The 20530-nt window shown below is 34.2% G+C and overlaps 1 protein-coding gene across 5 annotated transcripts in view; it reads right to left on the bottom strand.

Moving 5' to 3' along the window:
- TMEM87A (transmembrane protein 87A) overlaps window positions 1-20530 on the bottom strand; it is a 36131-nt gene that overhangs the window by 2945 nt on the left and 12656 nt on the right. For 2 of the 5 annotated variants that reach the window (XM_039888414.1, XM_039888409.1), the window contains exons 7-18: window positions 19445-19562; window positions 15654-15715; window positions 14662-14845; window positions 13254-13353; window positions 10904-10997; window positions 10071-10142; window positions 6986-7094; window positions 5993-6051; window positions 5129-5232; window positions 1581-1654; window positions 754-815; window positions 35-90 (exon numbers count right to left, since the gene is read on the bottom strand). In XM_039888414.1, the coding sequence (XP_039744348.1) occupies window positions 35-90; window positions 754-815; window positions 1581-1654; window positions 5129-5232; window positions 5993-6051; window positions 6986-7094; window positions 10071-10142; window positions 10904-10997; window positions 13254-13353; window positions 14662-14845; window positions 15654-15715; window positions 19445-19562 (1094 nt within the window). Of the gene's footprint in view, window positions 1-34; window positions 91-753; window positions 816-1580; window positions 1655-5128; window positions 5233-5992; window positions 6052-6985; window positions 7095-8774; window positions 8844-10070; window positions 10143-10903; window positions 10998-13253; window positions 13354-14661; window positions 14846-15653; window positions 15716-19444; window positions 19563-20530 lie in introns of all 5 variants that reach the window. The other 3 variants (XM_039888411.1, XM_039888412.1, XM_039888413.1) reach the window with 3 other exon arrangements.

Genomic DNA, 20530 nt, shown 5'->3' with positions numbered 1-20530 from the left:
GAAACAGGATTCTTGTAATGATTCAAAGACTTACACATCTGTTACAGAAGAAGGAACATTCTCTTCTACCCACTTCAAATCATCTTCCTGCTGGGAACATACAAGTACCAGTTATTACTAAAATGCATAAAATAATATATCTCATGTAAGGATCTACAGAGGTCTGAAAATCTTTAAATTTAATCTTTTGTCACTCTGAAGCAGTATAGTCACATAACAAATGAGACTACTAAACAGAAAAGTCAAATAACTTTAAAAACTATATAACTGAAATATAAAATGATATTCTACATCCTTAAATGCTTTCTGCTCAGTGGGCTAAACCTAGAGTTTACTTCATGTAAGCTTCGCTCCTGTAAACTGAAATAAATTCTAAAGTCTTTAATGTAGAGTGAACGAACAGTTCTAAAACAAAGAAACACAAAAAAAATGCCAACTAAAAAAAATCTTGATCTTGACTACAAAAAAGACCTTAGGTTATTAATGAGGCTATGACTTCATTGATAAAAACCAATAAACAGAACTATCAGATTGGTCTGTTATCTTTTCAGGACATAGTACCAAATCATCTCATTAAAGATTACTAAATTCTAGACAGAATCACTTACTGTCTGTTTTTAAAAATGTAAATGTAACAATATTAAATTAAAAGATTTATAAAGCATGCTTACGTACAGCATAGGTAAAGAAATCATTAAGGCTTATACATAACTGCTGAAGGGAAAACAGGAAAAAAAAATAAGTCACACTTACTGTTTTGTTTACTTTACTATTTCCATTTGGTTCTTGTTTGGTACTTCTCATTTTCATTCCTTCTGTAAAGAAAAAAAGAGAGTGGTTAACTATGTAAACAGACCAGCAATGATTGCAAAAATGGAGTCAGATCTTTAAGCTTATTGACACTGAATTATATAACAGTTTCTCCATCTTTACATTTATGCTGGGAAGCTGAAAGCCAAATTTTCAGCTCATCTCTAGTAAGCAAACTGGACATTTAATACACAATTACTCACTGAATTTACCATGGCTTCATCTTAAGAGTCATACCTTATTTTTGCTTTGCCCTAACTTCACCACAGACCAGACTAAGGAACAACATAGCTTAAGATAATAAACAATGTACTTTTATCAAAGTATCCTGATTTTGACACTCAAAATGTTATATAGTTGACCCTTGAACAACATGTGTTTGAACTGTGCAGGTCCACTTATAGGTGGATTTTTTTCAATAAACACAGCAAATGTATTTTTTCTTCCTTAATGATTTTCTTAATAGCACTGTCTTTTCTCTAGTTTACTTTATTGTAAGAATACAGCATATAAAACATATAACATACAAAATACGTGTTAATCAATTGTTTATGTTATAGGTAAAGCTTCCTTCCAGTCAACAGTAGACTATTAGTAGTTAAGTTCTGGGGGGAATCAAAAGTTATACATAGGTTTTTGACTATGTGGGGAGGCGGTCAGCGCCCTTAACCCCCCATGTGGTTCAGGGTCAACTGTACTTGCTTTACCCTATTTCTAAAAACCAGGAAAGGATATTTAAAGTACAAATTAAAGGTGAATTTTATCACTACCAAAGCTTTCTTTCAGCATAGGTTCCTTTTGTTCATCCTCCTCCTCTTCCTCAGATAATGGTGAAAATGCAAATCTGACAGAACAAAGGTAGAACAGATGGAAAAAAATTAGAAAACTACAAAATCTGCTCCACTGTCTGGATTTTACAGGACTAATTACTGGAACTGCCAATTACAGTCATTCATAAAATCAGTTTAGTGAATAATAAAATAATTCTTCCCTTACAAAAGCTCTCAATTACCTATAAAAGCAAAGGAAACGCCGGACAGTGTCATATTTAAGAATGCAGGTTCAGCCACATACTACCTGTGACTTTAGACAAATTACTTATTCTCTCTGTGCCCTAGTTTTCCCATCTGTGAATGGGGGATAACAGAACATTACTCATAGAGATATTCTATGGAAAGTAAATAATTCATTTCAAAAGTGCTTAGAATACCTGACACAGTAAGCATTCAATAAATGTTCACTTACAAGCATATGTATCACATAGAAGTAAGTAAATTCTCATGTAATTTAAAATCTCAGTTTCCAAGTAGGGAACTAAGAAGATGAAGGTCTAATCTGGTACATCTAAGGTACTTTTCTTTCACAACTTCCAAGAGAGTCAGCAAAGCAGCTGCCAGATAGATAATTCCTAGAATGCTTTAGCTTTGAATTTGTTCTGCACTTACTGTTGCCTATTATTTTCATTCTACCATGTTTTTAAATCGCCTTTTCATGATTAAAAAAAAAAAAACTCTTTATAAGCCAGGAATAATAGGAAACACCCATAACCTGTTAAAGGATAACTAACAAAAATTCACAGTAGATAACAGTTATTGATAACACTTGAGAAGCATTTATTTTAAAGTCAGAATAAGATAAGAAGGCCCAAACTCACTGCCTTGACTCAATATTATATTGGTCTAGCCAACACAAAAATCAGAAATTAGGCAGCGAGATTATTTGGAAAGGAAGGAATAACACTGTCATTATTTTAGATAATAACCAATCTAATGAGAAAACCTAGAAATTATCAGAACAAGGTAATGTAATGTAGGAGGGTTGATGGATATAATACATACAAAAACCAAAAGCATTCCTATATATTTAGAAGTCACATATGTTATTTATAAGGATGCATCCGTAAGAGCTATAAAATGAAAAAAAAAAAAAAACATTTAAGTAAAAGTTATAAAATGTAACTGAAACTCCGAAAGAACTAAAAAAATAAGAGCTATACCATATTCGGGGATGGAATTATTAAAAAATATGTATAATTTCCTTAATTAATCCATTAATTCAATTAAATTCCTATCAAAATGTGACAAGGTTTTCCTAGAATTCAACGAAAAAGCTAAATTTTTTATTAAAGACCCAACAGCAAAGAAAATTGTTTAAAAATGAAGTTTAGGAGGAGGATGGTTTGGCCTCTCCAGATACCAAGACTTATCAAGAAGCTAAGATAATTAAAATAATGTGCTACTGATGCAGGATCAGAGCAACTGAAGAGAAAAGAGAACTTACAATCAAACACTTCTTGATTAATGAAAGCTCAACTGTGAAAATTTTAAAAAAACTATAGAATAACTTTATGACTTCACCTTAAGCTAGGAAAGGATTTCTTAAACAAGACAGAAAACATACAATCCACAAAGGAAAAAAACGACAAATTTGACTCCATATTTTTGAGATTTTCTATGACCAAATACGCCATTAAAAAGTTCAAAGATAATCAACTAAGTCTGGTTATAGTTAATAGTTACAGATAATAAGTGCAATGGGGAAAAATGGGGCAAGGGTGTTAGAGTGTATAAGAATATCTGTACACAGGTACTTAATACATCACTATATCTTATTCCTATTTTCAAAGCCCCTGTGCATTAAGAGATAACATAGCAAGCCTTTAGAAGGACCTCCTTACAAGAATGCCCGATGGCTGGTGTCTAAAAACCTGGCACTTGACCTGTTCCCTAACTGATAAAAGTGGATCACTATGCCTAGACTGTACTATATAATCTATAAAATTTGCTTTCCTTCTGGGAATCTGGAATTATGATACATATTAGGTAGAGGATGCTTATGTAACCAACCCCCAATAAATACCTGAGTGCTGAGTGTCTAAATGCGCTTCCCTGGGTAAAAACACTGCTATTGCATTTTTTGTTGGGAAAAGTACTCTTAATGTACTTCCTCAGAGGAGGAAAAGAAAATACGGATTTTTCCAGACTCCATCTTTGTCTTTTCTCCTTGCTGATCTCATCATTTCACTGTAATAAACCTTTGCTCTCAGAATAAGTAGATGCTGAGTCCCATGAATCCTTCTAAAAACAGGTGGTCTTAGGACCCTAAAACATTCCAAATGGAAATAGTCCAAATGCCCATCCATGAGAAAATAAGTTACTTAACTGTACTACATTTGTACCATGTAATATTATGCCATCCAAGAAAATAGGTACGTTTAACTTAAACCAGTTGTCTTGGAAGGCATTTCTACAATGTACTGTTGAGTGAAAGAAGATTCCATATTTGAACAGGGAGTAACATTAGGTTGTTAACACTGGAACCATAGTCATAATGCTTTAAATTAAAAGGAGAAAAAGAAAGGAGAGGTAGAGCAAAACTTTTTTAAAAGACTGAAGGGAAAAACTTTATAGATATAGCTAACAAGTGAGTAGATCAATAGATTGATGTAAAAGGAGGGTCTTTAGGTTTTCTAAACGGTATAATTTCAGATCTCCTTTATTTTCTTTCTTACCTAACTTTATTTTTCTCTTTTGTCAAAGAACACAAATATTAAGTGTATAGTGTGAAAAGACAAGGCTACTATTTTCATAGGGTAAAAGGATGTCATTTATTTTCTTTCTAAATCTTTTACTGGTATGTCTGATCATAACATTAGCTGGTTAGTTATATCATCTCATCTTTTTCCTTCTTCGGTGGTGTGGTTGCATAACATAAGCTCCTAATTGTCTATACACAAGAGGGAGAAAGAAAAAGAAGAGAAACAAAGGCAGGAAATGTCATAAAATAAAGATAGCTAATCCCTAAATAGTTGAGATCTGCCTATAGTTTGAAAAAGCAAATGCACGTGGAGACTGTCAATTCCAAAGTCAGTCACAAAATGTTTTCATTTTATGCTCTCTATTGTTACAAAATGGACTGGGCTACTGACTATAGAAACTGTTCTTTCCTTTTGGACCCTAGACAAGTGAGACACTCATTACAAGTGTCACAATCTATGTACCTCCCTTATTTTCCCCATACAAATACTAACGTTATCAGATGTCAGAATTCAAAGGGACTTCATATCGATTGGTTCAATTTCTCTTTCATTATATGAAGAGAAAACTGAGGTTCAGAGGTGAGAGAGGGAGTAGGCCAAAAATTACAATGCAGATTAATAGGAGAGCTGAGACAGGAACTCAAGTCTCCTGATTCTAGACCCAGTGAATGTTCCGTCCACTATATGACATGGCCCTGATACTGTTACCCACTGAACCACCTCTAACTGATGACATGGCTATTCAATGGTTAGCAGGGTAAATAAGAAATGTCTAAGAACCTCTGGTTGTTTGCAGATGGTCGCCAGAGAACCATGATGACAAAGAGGATCATGGAAAACAGCAACCGCCAGATGGCATCGTCCACCCACAGCTCCCGCCAATCCTATCAAAAGAGGGAAAAATACAACATTTACATACATTATCTTAATCCTCTGTTCACAAGCTCTTGGCATAGAACAAGAATCACTTACTTATTGATTTAACTTATATTTACTAAGAGCCTGCTATGTACTAGGCACTGTGTTAAGTGCCGGGGATACAGTAAAGGAACGTAGTTTCTTCTCTTGTAGTGCTTAGTGTTGTTAAAAAAAAAAAAGGCACCAACTGAATAGATCACCTGTCAGTGTTTGATTATAGCTCTGAGAATCTTTAGAGGGTTTTCATACAAAGTAAGAGAAAGTAACATTAGATTATTTTTTTCTAATTTTCATTTTAATTAATTTATTTTTACCAAAAGAGAGCCTTAAGAGCCTCCAAAGAAATACTACTGGCCACGGTCTGTGCTCAGATCTTAACAACATGGCTTCTCAGATTAACAATATACTTAATGTTTCGGACTCTGGATTTAAGAATAAGGCAAGACTGGGTTATGACATACTGTGATTATCACTTATAAAATTCTCTCCCGCTATTGGGATATTGAGCCAGATTGTCTCCACCACCCTCAAACAAAAAGAAACAAAAAATCCTACTAAACCAAGAACTACAATAATATAGAATATTTAGGAGGGAAGCTTTCTAACGTTCAGAGAGGAGTCTTAGCCCTAATTTCTTATAAGGTGTGAATCTTACCATTGTCATCAACACCGCTGTCTGTGTATAAAACGGTACATTATTCATAAATGCATGTGTTTATAACTCACCGACTGACAAGTCACTATCCTGAACTTCATGGTTGTCCAGATGATAAACACAATAGATGCTAACAGGAAATGAAAAACCTGGTCAGAGTATGAGTGTTGGTTTACATCTCCAATTACATTCTCCAATTCCTACATATCCCCAAACCCCAATATATCACAATCATTTCTTATCAGTTAATTTAACGTATTTATTCAGTACAAATTTACTTAACTACTATAAGCAAAGTTCTCAATAGGCACCGTTATAAACCCTTTCTGTACTTAAAGAATAGTTCTGTTTACCACCTGGCTACTTAGCAACCCTAAGAATTGGACAATAAGGTATTAGAAAAATGCCTTTTTCCAGCATTATCAATAATATAACTTTTTCCTTTCTTTATCCTCAGGATATTAATGCTAATTTTTCTTTGGCTGATCAGATGGAAAAGAATGTTGATAAAATGACTGCAAGACAGAGTTGTTGGTTCTAATCATAGGCAAGACCTCTCTTTCATAGTACAAGAGCCAAAAAGGTAGGCAAACTAGCCTACTTTGGCTACAGTCTACCTCTGTCTGCATTTTATGCATGCTTAATGACACATATAAAAGCAATCTAATAGCAATCTAAAACTCCATAGGTATTTAATAAAGCCAAATAGGCTAGTACTAACGTCTTCTAAAAAGAACCTAGACGCTATATATGGCACTTGAGCTAACTTGCCTCAAAGGAAAAGAATGTCTCAGAAAAAGAATGGAGACAGGAGAGGAATATACTAAGAATTGAAATCATATGAGATTGAGTTTCACCTATTATACTTAAAATAAGTGGTTCTCAATCTTTTTTGAACCACATATTCCTTTGAGAATTAGACAAAAGTTAAAGATCCCTTCCCCCAAGTGAAATGTACAAAACCTTCTATGTAATTTTAGAAAACCCTCCTATGGCCTCTCAGGTTAAGAATCTCTGTTCTAAAAGGATGGCATTTAACAGCAGAAAGAAAGTCCACAACTTACCTGCCACTGCCAAGATAAGTGTGTTGGTGAAATGTCGGTACAAAGAGAGTTTTACAATGTTTCTCCGAAGTTTTAATAGCTTCATTGTTTGAGTCAGGCTAATAAATATGTGTTTGCAGGTCAAGGAAATCAACATTCAGAAAAAATAATAAACTAGTAAATTAACACTCAAGTTTCTTTGAGGATCTGGGATCATGCTGATAGAGCTATGAATCCCAGAAGCCTTACAGCTCTCTTATTCTCTATCTCACAAACACCCCAAGCCTCACCATGATTATTAATAAGAAAGTCTTCATTTTTAATGAGACACCGAAGAGAAAAGAAAACCATGATAAAATAAGAATGCAAAAAAGAGGAAAAAAGGAAAAGTATAAAAAAGAGGAAGACTGGAAGGAACTTTCTAGAGAAACAAAGATTAAAAAGAAAGACAAATGGAAGAAAATGAAATGACAATGAGTAACAGGACAAGGAAACAGAAGTATCACCTTATCTTGTCCTCCCAGTCGAGGGTCATAAATACACTCATTCCTACAAACCTCCCAGAGCTCTACACTTGGTTCCCTCGTGCCATGTTAAGGAATCTGCCATCAGCTGCCTGATCATCCTGAATTAAAAAGACCATACAATCACAGTTGGCTGAGAATCCCAGGCAATTAGGCTCTATAAGCAACAATTCTCCATTTTCAGAACATTATTCCCAAGTGGAAGCTGCCACAGAAAGACAGAAGGGGAAGTAATGACTACTGCTCTCAAGTCCAACTTTCAAAATCAACAGATATGAAAATAAGTGAGTTGGAATTTGGTCTGCCATTGGACAGAGACTTAGTTGCTTTCTAATCATTGGTTATCTTATTGTATAGTCTAGTCTCACCTCTCTCTCTCCTCCTCCCAATATTCATAGAGGTTTGCAAAGTACACTTGAAAGATATTGACCTAGAAAAGCTTTGGTCACTTGGACCCAAGACACTTCAATTTCAAACATTTTTGATATATGACAATCTACTCAAATTCATAAAATTATAATTGTTTTCATTTAGTTTTTTATAGCAGTCACCATCTATCAAGAAAATAATATTTCACAATTACACGTAGGACCAAATACATAAAAGCCAAAACAAATTTTAAAAACCCCAAAAGGATGAAAGTCCAAAAACTTCAATCTTTCATTTAACAGGCCATGTCCCTAATAAACAAATGTTTAATTTTAAGAAGGAGGAGAAAAAAATTACTCAAATAGAAACTTGTTTATCTGCTAGTTGACTCTCTCTATAAATGAGTCAATATTTATGTCAAAGAGTGGAAGTCTTCAGACAATTCCAAGTCTGCTTTTGAATGAGAGTACAAAACACTTAACCTGTAAGGGTTAAAATCTGCTAAACCTACATAGAATTTTAAGAGTCAAACAATCTTATGCAGTTCCCGAAATCACATTTTAAGAATCAAAATTTTTTCACCATTTTCAAAGGATTTAATAATTCCTGGAGGTTGAACAAAAGTGGGAGCAAAGTAACCAGTGAATTTAACACTAGATGAAGTACATAAATAACTCCCAAATCAAGGTTAAAATACTCATTAAAAACAAAAACAAAAACAGAGCCCATAGTCACCAACTTCTGATGCAATTTTTAAAATTAAAAACAAACAAACTGCTTACCTCAGCCCTCCCTATTCCCCTGGCTAAGGAATAATCAACAAAACTGGTAAAAACCCTTTGCAGAAAGATCAATGGAAACCCAACTCCAAAGGGAGAAAAATGGACGGCCATCAAACAAGCCAATGAGAAGGATATCCACCAGCACAGGGCAGTGTCTAGGAAAGCCAAGGGGATAAAGGCCAAGGAAGCAAGATCAGTCTGGGCCTGCAGACAAAGAAAAAGAGGTGGTGAAAAGAGATGTCTAGAGAGGCACAGAAGAAACCAGCACATGATTCTGCATTTATATAATCATCTGGAATGGTTTTGCATTTGAACTGTAATAAAATAAAAAAGAATAACACTTGGCACCTAAATCATTCTTCCCTTCTGACAAACCATCATGTACTACAGCTGTAAGCATTTCACGCAAACTGTCAATTAAAATCTCAATACAATGAAACATGCTACTGACCACCATAGAGTTCCAGTGTGCTAAAATCCATGTTAAGAAGTGACCATACCAACCATCATGTGAGGGAACTATAAGAAATTAGCCCTCTGCATCCTAAAAGAGGGCTCCAACCATAACCCATCTATGCTGGCACGATGACTGCTCTACTCTCCACCATGCCCTCTGCTCTTGGTAGCTGATCAAGATGGGTGACATACACATGGTCCCTGCCCTTTGGCTTCTGGTTGGGGCTGTCCAATGGCAAGGACTGGTCATGCATCTGTAGACTGCTGGCATCAGCTGGGCGTTGGCTAATCTAAGTTGGTGTGATTTTGTTCTCTGAGAGCGCCATCTTCCTGGGACCAGAGGGCTGCCTGAGAATGTTTTTCCAAGTTGTTCAAGTCTTTGTTTGATCACATCTACTAACACCCTATTGGCTAAAGCTTGTCACACGACTGAGACCAAAGCCAAAGGGAAGGGAAGCACGCCCAGCCCAATACGAAGCGAAAGCAAGTTACATAAGCAAACTCAGCATCACTGGAGCATGAAAGTAAGAGGGAGAGAGTGAATAGTCTAAACATAATCCAATTTACCATAGTCTGTTAAAATGATTAAATGAATTTATGTCTGCAAAGTACCTTGAATAATGTCTGGCACTAAAGTATTTAATAAATGTTAATTCCTTTCGGGAAAAAAAAAAAGAGAGATACCACCAAAAAAGTTACAGTGGTATATAAACCCCCATTTCCAATCATTTTGATTTTGGCTCCAAGTCTAAAAAGATCTTTCTCATATTTAAAATTACTGCATCATTAATACACTAAGAATTACTGATTTCCAGAATTGTAACGTAATTTTACAAAAAAAGAGCTCACTTCAAAATAAGAAGGCATATATGGTCCCCAAAACTATGTTGCTTGTTTTCATGTTTACATATGTATATAAGATGCTATTTATATAACCTTAATTACCTAATCACCAGGGCATTATTAAAAGGATATCCATAAAATAATACAGGCATCAATTGCTGACAGGGCCAGGTTTACTATCAAAGTCAAAGGGTAAGCAAAATACTACAGCAGCAGCAGAAAAAGAAATTGACAGAGAGTTAGAGTTGCTAAAAGTCTAAGGAAATTACATATAGAGGACAGCATGATTTGAACACCTAATTTGTATCCATAAAGTGTTTAAGAGGCAATTTATTGCAAAACTTACTGAGCCCAGTTTGAGAGGAAAGTCAAGTTTCTAACATTTACCACCTTGAATCTAACAAGTTTTTGCAGAATGTTTTTTAAATAAGAAAATAAATTTTAAAATGACATAGTGAGGCCTATTTCTTCTTCACATTAATCCAGCTCTGACATATATTTATCACTTATATATCTCAGTGCTTTCATTTCCTTCCCTGAAAGGCCATAATTATATAATTCTCGTGAATTATGTAAAACTTAATTAGCTGCATTTTAAGAAAGGCTTTGAAATTCAAGTGCTGGTTAAGGAAAGAGCACTGTCACTGTAAAACAAAAAGTAGATTAACCAGCAAGTGTGTGATTACAATGTTTGCCACTTATGCAAGATAACGGAGTCCACTGCCCAGAAGGAGGAACTAAATAAATAGCAATTTGGGGACAGGTGGGAAAGCATTCATTCCCAGTCACACATTAAATCTATAAAGCTCTAATAGATAAATTTTTTTAAAAAAATGAATTATACATACATTTTGAAAATCAGAGCCAAAAGGCAACTTACAGGAAATAGTAAAGAAGCTTACTTTCTCAAAACAAAAACAATATATCTGACTTGACCACAAAAACTCATTTTAAGCGGTACTGACCCCAGTAACTCTGAGGACCCCTTCCATTCCAGAGAACAAAAGATAAAGGGCTCCTGCTACCACAACCTTGTGTAGAGTCACTCCAAGGCGAGGCCTACAGAGTAAGCAAAGAGATAGTTGAGTACAAATGCCACAAACCCCGAGACAAGCTCATGTTGATTAATACAGGCCAATAACTTAACAGAGATAAGCCAGATCTACTTTGTGAATTCACCTAGAGGGAAAAAAAAAAACTCAGAAGAACATATGGTATTAAAACAAGACACTGAAGACAAGAACTCTAGAACAGGTCCCTGGTTATTGCATTTTCTAAAAAAACTTTTTATCATAGAGAATTCTAAAACACATTCAATAGTATAATGAAGCCCTATATACCCATCATCTAGTCCTAATAGCCAATAGCCAAGCCTGACCCATGCACAATCCATCCACTTCCCATATTATCTTAAAGCAAATCCTAGACATTATATCTTTTGTGTTTCGATGTTTTGAAACATAACTTTTTAAAAACATAACCAAAATATCATTACCAAATCTAAAAAATTTAACAATTCCTTAACATAATCAAATACCTTATTGAAGCTCATTAATGGTACATGAAGCTCATAAATGGTACATTAAGCTCAAAATCCAACAAAATATTAAAAAATCTTTTGAGCAGCTTATTTGAAGGAGGAAGTCTTAGATCCCTAATATTCAAAATGTAACTGAATCAGAATCTGCATTTTAACAAGATCCCCAGTTGATTCATTAGTGTTTTATAGTTTGAGAAGCACTACTTTAAATCATATTGACCTAACTCTTAGCAATCTGTTCTTATATTTTTTGTTATACACTAGAAAAGCTCCATACAGGCTGGAATTTTTTCCCCACACTGCTCTATCTTAGAAATCCAGAATACATCTTGGCATATAGGAGGTATTCAAGTATTTGTTAAATGAATAAATTTTAAAAATATAATTTACCCTCATTCCTCCAGTTTCATTTAAAGTAAAACTCATTTATATGAATAAATTTTAAAAGTTGAAAACCTCACATTTTTTTAGTCCCATTTAAAATAAACTCCTTGAAATAACTGTCTATACCTGGCTAGCTCTAATTCCTGTACTATTCTCGCTTGAACTCACTCCAAACAAGCTCCCACTCCAAGTTCTGCCATTTCACCAAAACCATTCTTATTAAGGTCACTAATATCCTGCATGTAGTTAAATCTAATGATCAATTCTCAATCCTCTTTGACACAATTAATCACTCCCTCCTTGAAAGAGTTTTCAAGTGTGCTTCCCATAGCACTGCTCACTCCTCAATTCCTTTACTCTAATTCTACTTCATCTCACTGACTTCTAAATAATAGAAAATGTTCAAGGGCTCAATCCTTTGACCTCTTCTCTATACACATTCACTTCCTCAGTGATCATAGCCAGTCTCATGGCATTAAATAACATCTATATCTTGATGACTCCCAAATCTGTTTCTGCCCTTACTTCTCTCTGGATAGCTAACTGAATTCCTAATCTTGCCCCCAACTCCAAACTTCTTCTATCTAAGATATTCCTCAACTCAGTAAATGTCAATTGCATCGTTCTATTTGCTCACATCAAAATAGATGGCATCATCCTTGATTTCTCTTCTCTTTCACGTTGCACATTTGATCTATCAGCAAAGTCCACTGGCTCTACCCTCAAAATATATATAGAATCTGACCATATCTTACCATTTCTTCCCCTGGGTGTACATATAGTTCCCTTACCAAATTGAGATTTTTGCTTAAATGTCACTAAGTAAAGACTTCCTTGACTACCCTATTAATCACAAGCTCCACTTCCTGCCTAAGTCTCTCTACTCTCTGTCTTAATCACTGACATATTATTTACTCACTTATTTTTGCCTGTGCCCCTCCAAATGTAAACTCCAAGTCTTCTGTTTATTTTTCTGTATACTCAGGGCCTAGAACAATGCCTTGTAGAAGGCATTCATTAAATTTTTTTGAATAAAAAAATATTTTCAGGGGGGAAGAGAAGCCGTAGCCATGTCATTGGCTGTGGCTATGGCGGGGGAAAAAAAGCTTATTTTCACACTGTTGTAACAAGAGTGCTCTTCCCATTAAAAATTTGATATGCAAAATATTTTGGAAGAGTAAAATCTCTATAGGTTTACTCTAAAAGTTCAGCATTTTGACATGCACTATATAGTAGGTTATGTTTACATAACAAAAAACTTCAGATACCTTTTATTTCAAAACTATTTCTTATACGAACTCTTTCAGAATTACTATACTGCAAACCTGCAATACCGTTTCAATTTACTCAGTGTTTTAAGTTGCTATAACATATAGGAAGTTAATACTTACTTGACTATGCCATATCCCAAACTGACTATGATGACCAGGGTTCGAGCCAGTGAACGTTTAACTGCTGAAAGCAGCTCCGCAAGGATCAAGGCGCCTTGGACTATGAGAAAGAAAAAAGGGGGAAAAGGGTGCTGTAACCTAGGTTTAGGAAAGGTGCAATTATAGAACAGGAATGTAGATCTCTAACACTTTAGAATAAGCATTGGTATTATGTCTATCATAAAAGAATACTTCTTCAAGTTTTACAAGTATACAAGCTGATATTCACTTATGATCTTACCTACGTGAACAGCAATCTGGGTGTGCTCAATTTATCTTCTCTCTGCATCTCCCACTTCACTAAAAACTCAGGAGAATACTTTACCCACCTTGGACAGTTTATAGCATCTAGGGAATATTCTCCCCATTTTTAAAAACTCTGAAACACAGCTATACATAGAAAAGTACAAAACACATATACACCATTTTCAATTCATGTTCACATCTACTATTCTCAAGCCCTTTCAAAGACCAGGGAAAGATCTCATTAGTGTATCTTGCAACAATAATTATCAGTAATTAAATGGTATGATGAGAATTGAAGCTACCAAAAAAAACTTCAGTTACAAAACAATGTGTCATTAACTGTTCACCTTACTAAACCATAAGCACTCTCCTATTTTCTTGGTATTACTGAATTTCACCAATTCTTCAATGCATTTCTCTATTTTCCCCACCATTTTAACATCTTTGAAATCAAAGTTCGTCTTACAATCAATGGCATCTTACAATTAAATTAGCAGTATTACTTTCTCTCTTAGATGCATATAATAATGGTGCCTTAAAGATCTATGATGTGGGATATAAACCTAAAAGCAACAAATGAACAGGACAGAGACTCATGGTCATGGACAACAGACTAGTGGTTACCAGAGAGGAGCGGGGAAGGGGGAAGAGGGTGGTAGATGCGGTAAAGGGGGTCAAATATGTGGTGACAGAAAGAATTCTAACTACGGAAGGTGAACACACAGTGTAAACATATATATGCCTTACTGTTAAAATGTAGAGTTGAAACTTATTGAATTTCGTTAACCAATGTCATCGTAATAAATGAATGAATGAATGAATGAATGAATGAAATATCACCAACAATTGAGATTCAATGATGGTAATCATCTTTCCCAAAATGGCCACTACTGTTGTTAATTTTTGACTATATTTCAATAAAATTACTCTTAAATCACTGAACCCACAAGTTATGAGATTAAAAACAAAAGTCACAATCACAGTAACCATGATTAAGTTATTCTAGTAATTGAGTAATTGAAAAGTTAAACCTATTTAATGACTGCTGATCTTAGGAAAATTGTCATGCATCTCACCTATTAATCACTTACAAAGTGGCAAACAAACATTTTTGGTTACATACCAGATTCTCCTTTGTATCGGATGTTCTGAAACTCTGCATAGAAGACAGCTTTCTCAAGCATTCCCAAGAAGATGACAGCACCGATCCAAAACTGAATTCTCAAGAGATCTCTCCAGTAGCAGGCAGACCACGCCAGCCACAGAACACCAAAGAGGACATATACAATACACATCACCATGAAAAACTGTCATCAAAGTAGATAAGAGAATTAAGGCCAAGAGTCAATTTAGAATCAGTAAATACTCATTTAGCAAGCTATAAAAAATACATGTCATACCTTCTATTTAAAAAATAATTATTTTATTTCTTTGGAATTTAATACTGAAGTGAAAAACTTATCTCCTCTTGAGCAGAGGGAGACTAACTAAGGGCTTGTCATCAAGAGTGACTGCTCATCTGTATTAAATAAGCTTTTTCAACTTATAATGTAAAAGAATATAAACAAAGAGAACACAGAACAGGAAAAAGGGTGTGGCAGAGTTAGAACATATCTGAAGACAATGAAACACGACAAACTGGGAAAACTGTAAAAGGAAAAGGAATAAGGAAAAAAACCATAAACAAAGGAAATCTGAAAATACACTAAAGATATTCCCATAGAGAGACACACACACACTCTCTCTCTTTCTCTCTGAAAAGGATGAAGCTCATCATTTAGTTACTTTAAGTGGGATCAGAAATTATAGGGTTGTAAGAAGTGCCCTGTTTTGGATCCTAGAGAGGATATGAGATGTGATACAATCTTTGAGGTACTTTCCAACTGTAAAATTCCACAAGTCATCAACCTTTTCATTTTACAAATAAGAAAATGAGGCACGAAGGAGTTCACTGACACTCCCAAGGTCTTATTATAGTAAAAAGTAAGTACAGAAATAAAAGCAATACTTTCTGAACTGTTCAGGAACAACTCTAAATATATTGCCAAAAAATATGAATAATCTTTCAAGCTAAACTCATTTAATGCTGAAATTAAAGAATATAACTTCACTTACAATCATCAATGGATATTCTTCAAGTGTGAGGTATTCATAGGGACCCTTCACTTCAACAGTCACTGCCAAAACATAGTACTCAAAATTAATGTAAAGGATGCAGAAATTAAACAAAAACATTGTCTGATATTTGTTTGATAAAATTAATGACAATTCCAGTGGATCATTTACTTTTAACCATTTCAATCATGGTGAACATTATCTTTGTAGAGTACTTTGAAATTCATGAAGGGTTCTCATGGCTTATGCTGTGTCCATGCCTCTGTACCATCAGTATCTTAAAGTCCTGTTCTCATACTCACACCCTTTAAAGACTAGATTGAATGTATTTCCTCTACAAAGCCTTTCGTGAGCTGCCCAACTGGAACCTCCCCACTTCATCTAAATTCCAAACATTTCATATGTATTTTTTCTTACAACACCTCACTAACATGCTCTGAAAAGTACAGGACTTCACTCCTTCATTTTGATGCCCTCTTTGTCTTCTCTCTCCTTACCTTTATTTTCCCCATTACCTTTTTATTTATCTACTTCAATTTTATGTGACTTTGCTACATTAATGTATCATTTTAGAAGGTGCTTAATAACAAGGGGTTTAATGAAGCAGAACAAGTGACAGTAACAAAAATCTGAAATATAGATTTGCCTTACTGAAGCAAACCTATGACTATTTTTAAATTGTAATGAATAAAACTATTTGGATAAATTTTAGGTACGGTTAATAAGTAAAACTGATTTATCTGAGAAGGAATTTCTATCTCCAGAGATAGATTAATAACTGCCTATTCAATAGAAATCTACTAATTTTTATCAGGCAAAAAGGATATGCCATTATTAAAAGTAAATCAGGTCTAACACTTTTATGAAAAGGAACATCCCATAATAGCAATCATAAAAATTTCACAGCAAACTGTTTGTTAAATCTATATCTTCTTAATTTAATTAAAAAACAAAACAATTACTGAATATGTATCATATTCTTTGCTTACTCTATGCTGGAGGTCAGCAAAATACAGCACATGTATCAAATCCGGTTATCTACTTCTTATAAATAAAGTTTTACTAGAAAATAGCCACATTCACTCACTTACGTATTGTCTACAGCTGCATTCACACAATGACAGAGTTAGGTAGTTGTAAGATAGAGAACATTTACTATCTGATCCTTTAAGAAAAAGTTGGCTAACCCCTGCTGTATGCTAAAATATAACTGAGCACTTAACTATGCGACACACACTATGGAAAACATAAGAGATGATAAGATGTGTAAGATGTTTTCTGTCATCTTAGTAAATTACTATCTAGAAGGAAGAGGGAGTTGAGTCAGACCCAGAAGGAACTGTATGTACTTTCCAGGAAAAGAGTAAAAAGCCATCTGGGCAGAAGGAATAACAAAGACAGGTGTAAAATTACATGATATATTTAAAGAACACATAGCCTAATACTGTATATCGTACCATATCATAACGTTTTGACAGAAGGCAGCAAAAGGTAAACTGGGACAAGCTGTAGGTTTTAGATGCGTTGCTGCAGACTGTGGACATTTTACATGCAATAGGGAGACTTCAAAGAATTTAATGAAGGGAAGAAAAATAATAAAACTGAGAGAAAAGAGAAAATTCTAGAGTTTTCATGTGCAGTTTAGTCTATACTTGAAAGTACCTTCTTCTTAGCTCCACACAAAAGACGGATAAAACAATAAAGAAAACAAAAAGGATACTCAAAAACAAGGTAAACATCTCTAAATATCAAAACTGAATATAATCGGAATAGTGCATGAGGCTTGAATCTATAGCCATGTTGGACTCTGGGCCCCAAAACAGGATACGATAGTTGGGAGTGCAGTTCCTGTGAGAATCACAGAAACTAATAGGATTCTAAGAAAAAGGGAAACCAGAAGCAAATGCAATGCATGAAGAGGCTAAAGTGGAGTGGAACAGGGCTTTTCCTCCAACCTTTTCAAAGAAAATTAAAGTTGGCAACTGCTCCTTGAGACTATGACTCATTAAAAAGCTATGGGCCTAGAGATAAAGGAGGATACGCGTTAAGTCTTGGGTTACCTGCCGATTGGCCTAGATCTGCTATATCCCATAGTACTATGGAGCAGATGACCCATTCTGGATTAGGAATTAAACATTCAACAGAAGAATTCACAAAAAACAAAAGTTTAAAATCAAGTCAAATAAAAGAAATGAGAAAAATAAAAAATAAATGAAATAGACAATAAAGAAAAAGTTAGGAAAATTACCAAAACCGAAAGCTGGTTCACTGGGATACAAATACAGTAAAATAAAATTCTAGAAAGATTTAAAAAGTTTTAAAAAAAACAAGGCACAAAAGCAACACTAAGAATGAAAAGGCTACAGATACAGATTTTTGTAAAATGCCATTAATGACTTCATGTCAATAGATCTGAAATCTTAAACATTTCTCAAAAAAAAAAAGTGATTCAAAGAAAAATAGAAAAACTAAAACTAACTTACTATTAAATAAAATGAATCAATTGTTTAAAATATACATAGAGGAGAGAAAAAGAACAGGCAGAAACACTACCATGAGTGAGTCCTATCAAATATTCAAAGAACGAATAATCCGATCCTTGTAAAAACTGTTCCACAAAATATAAAAACAGGGAACATTTTCCAATTCATTGTATGAAACTAGAATAACCTGGATGACAAAACTCATAAAAGATATACAGCAAAGGAAATTACAGGCTAATTTTACATTGAACATTGACGAAAAAATTCTAAATAAAATTATGGAAAATAGAACCCAGCTGTGTGTGCGTGCATGTGTGTGTGTGTATCAGGACCAAATAACAGCATCTCAGAAATTCAAGAATGGTTTAACATTAGAAAACCAGTTAATATAACGCATTATATTAACAGATTAAATGAGGAAATCTATATGATCATTTAAATCAATATAATCAAAGCATCTGATAAAACTGAGTATTCATTCTTAATACTAAAAAGAAAAATACACTTAGTAAAATAGGAATAGAAAGGAACATCCTTAACCAAATACAGATTATTTTGAAAAATCCACAGTAAACATCATGCTTAATGGTGATATGTGCCAATATTGCCAGTATAGTCAAGAGCTAGATAAAGATGGCCACCATTATTGTTTCTATTTAATATTCTATTTGAGAAAGGAGAGGATGAAATGAAACTGAAAAGAAGAAGGAAGAAACAAAACAAAACAAAAATTATAAGAAATAAGACTAGTTAGGAAGCTACTACAAAATTTCTGGTTAGAGATGATCACTCCATAAGCTGGGCAGCAAGAGTGGAAAGGAGAACACCAAGAAAAATTGAGACAGTTGACATACAAAATTACATTAGTTTCGGGTGTACAACACAGTAATAATGTAATTTTGTATGTGAACTGTAAATGAAAAATTATTTTAAAAATGTATCGAGACACTAAAAAATTACCAAAGCTGATTAACTAAAAAATTTCCAGATTTGACTTGGTAACTAAACTTTGAGAAGTCTAGTTTAGAATACTGAGAACATGATACTAATTAAAAATTTAAAAAGCAGGAGGATCAAATGAAGGAAAATGACATCTAGAATCTACCATATATATTAAGAAAGCACATATGAAGTATCTAAAACTGCTACATATTGGATACAGCAAAATGTTAATTTCTCTCCCTAAATTTTTCTACTTAACATTCTTAATTAATTATTCCCTCCCTTAAAGTAATTACACATGACCCACCATGCATGATACAACTAGAAAATAAAATAAATGGTAAAAAGAAACAAAAATGTACTTACTGGTAAAAAGATTACTTAGTGAATTTTCTTTTGATGATTCCTTTAAGGATGAAATGCCAATATGTACAATAAAAATGTATGGTGCATCTTGCCAAGTTTTCAATGGATCATGCATTGCCTAAGGAGAAAAAAAAGCATTAAATCTTCAGGTCTTAAGAATTAAAAATACAAGTTAATAATACGATATAAAAATTTTGTTTCAGAATGTACCCAGAAACATGGTTGAGTCCTTCACTTTCATTTGTTAAAACAGTAGGCACAACAAAACAAACAAGCCTATTGTATATTCGAAAAAATAGGTTAGACTATGAATTACTAAAAAGCAGGACATTTTGTATCTTGTTATACACAAAAATCACACATTTAACTTACCTACTTTTCTACAAGGAAAACCTCAACTAAAATCACTAAACTGAATCTGTTTAACTAAGCCATGCTATGATACTAGGTTATATTTTCCATAGCCATCCCAACGATTATTTAAATCACCAAAAAAAAAAAAACATCCATGACGACATTGGCAAATTATAAACGCCACTTCCCGAATCTAATTCTCTTTGCTCAATGCCCTTTCCAAGACTACCAGAATTTCTGCTGACAAGGTCTCACATTTATATCAAATTTAATCTTGGCTACCCTATGTGGAAAGCAAGAGTCACTGTCGCACAAAGTCAAGGAAGTAGAGTAACAGCCCCCACGTTTAAAGAACTGGTTACTTAGGAAGAATCTGTTCCAAGGCCAGTTAGCTTGTACAGAGCCCTAGCTAAAAGCCTTCAAAAGATTCGTTGTCATACATGCTAGATGGACTATGGACCTTCACAAACACATGACAAAGACAAAGAAGATGAACACAGAAAATGACTGGCTTCTTCCCTGTGTGTGAAAGGAGGCACTGCTGTTTAGTCTTAAAATTTATTACCTTTTTGTCTTAAAAGGAACTTCTATCCAGAGACCTCTAGGTAAGCTCCACTGATCTAGGAAACCACTCAGAGTAAATAATAGATTTTGCACATTTGTGCATTTTCCTGTGGAAGCCTAGCTTTTCTCAAATGTTTAAATTATCCTATAACCCAAGAAAAGGCTAAA

This window comes from Pteropus medius, unplaced genomic scaffold (genome assembly GCF_902729225.1).
Source record: "Pteropus medius unplaced genomic scaffold, Ma_sr-lr_union100, whole genome shotgun sequence".
Lineage (NCBI taxonomy): Eukaryota > Metazoa > Chordata > Mammalia > Chiroptera > Pteropodidae > Pteropus > Pteropus medius.
This window is presented reverse-complemented; position numbering and strand designations above follow the sequence as displayed.